Genomic DNA, 638 nt, shown 5'->3' with positions numbered 1-638 from the left:
TATATATATATATATATGTATATAGATAGATAGATAGATAGATAGATAGATAAATAGATAAATAGATAGATAGATAGATAGATAGATAGATATACATATATAGAGAGAGAGATATTTCACCATAAACACTGTTGGAGAGAACACTTACCTTTTTGAATGGGAGGTCTCTGTGAGTTGTTAATAATCTGAAAACAGCAATAGCAATTATCATCATGATAGGTGCCAATGCCATTAACCAGCCAATAGCATTAGCCCAGCCAGGGTAGACGTACGTATCATATTCCAGAGGTTCGTATTGGATAGCATTGAAGACCATCAACAGCTGAAAACATTTAGAAGAATTAGCATTAGTATAGATTGTTTGTTTGTTTTTTATCATTAAGTTCATTTATTTTTTGTTTATATTTTTAGGAATGGCTAGGTTAAGAAACTTGCTTCCCAACGATGTGTTCTTGAGATCAGTCCCACAGCATGGCACCTTGGGCAAGTTGGTCATGGGCCAACCAAAGCCTTGTGAGTAGATTTGGTAGACAGGAACTGAAAGAAGCTTTCTTTCACCGCAACCACTAGCTGGCATACACAGGTGCTTACAATTGTCAAGTATTACCTCTAAATTTTAATTTACCTACATATATATA

The 638-nt window shown here is 34.5% G+C and overlaps 1 protein-coding gene across 3 annotated transcripts in view; it reads right to left on the bottom strand.

Annotated features, from left to right (window-relative positions):
* Window positions 1-638, bottom strand: part of LOC106870669 (sodium-dependent proline transporter) — a 121,427-nt gene that overhangs the window by 1,170 nt on the left and 119,619 nt on the right. For all 3 annotated transcript variants that reach the window (XM_014916821.2, XM_014916820.2, XM_052969188.1), the window contains one exon: window positions 149-322. In XM_014916821.2, the coding sequence (XP_014772307.1) occupies window positions 149-322 (174 nt within the window). The remainder of the gene's footprint in view (window positions 1-148; window positions 323-638) is intronic.

This window comes from Octopus bimaculoides, chromosome 7 (genome assembly GCF_001194135.2).
Source record: "Octopus bimaculoides isolate UCB-OBI-ISO-001 chromosome 7, ASM119413v2, whole genome shotgun sequence".
Lineage (NCBI taxonomy): Eukaryota > Metazoa > Mollusca > Cephalopoda > Octopoda > Octopodidae > Octopus > Octopus bimaculoides.
The sequence above is the reverse complement of the archived record's forward strand: the minus strand, read 5'-3'. Positions and strand labels throughout refer to the sequence as shown.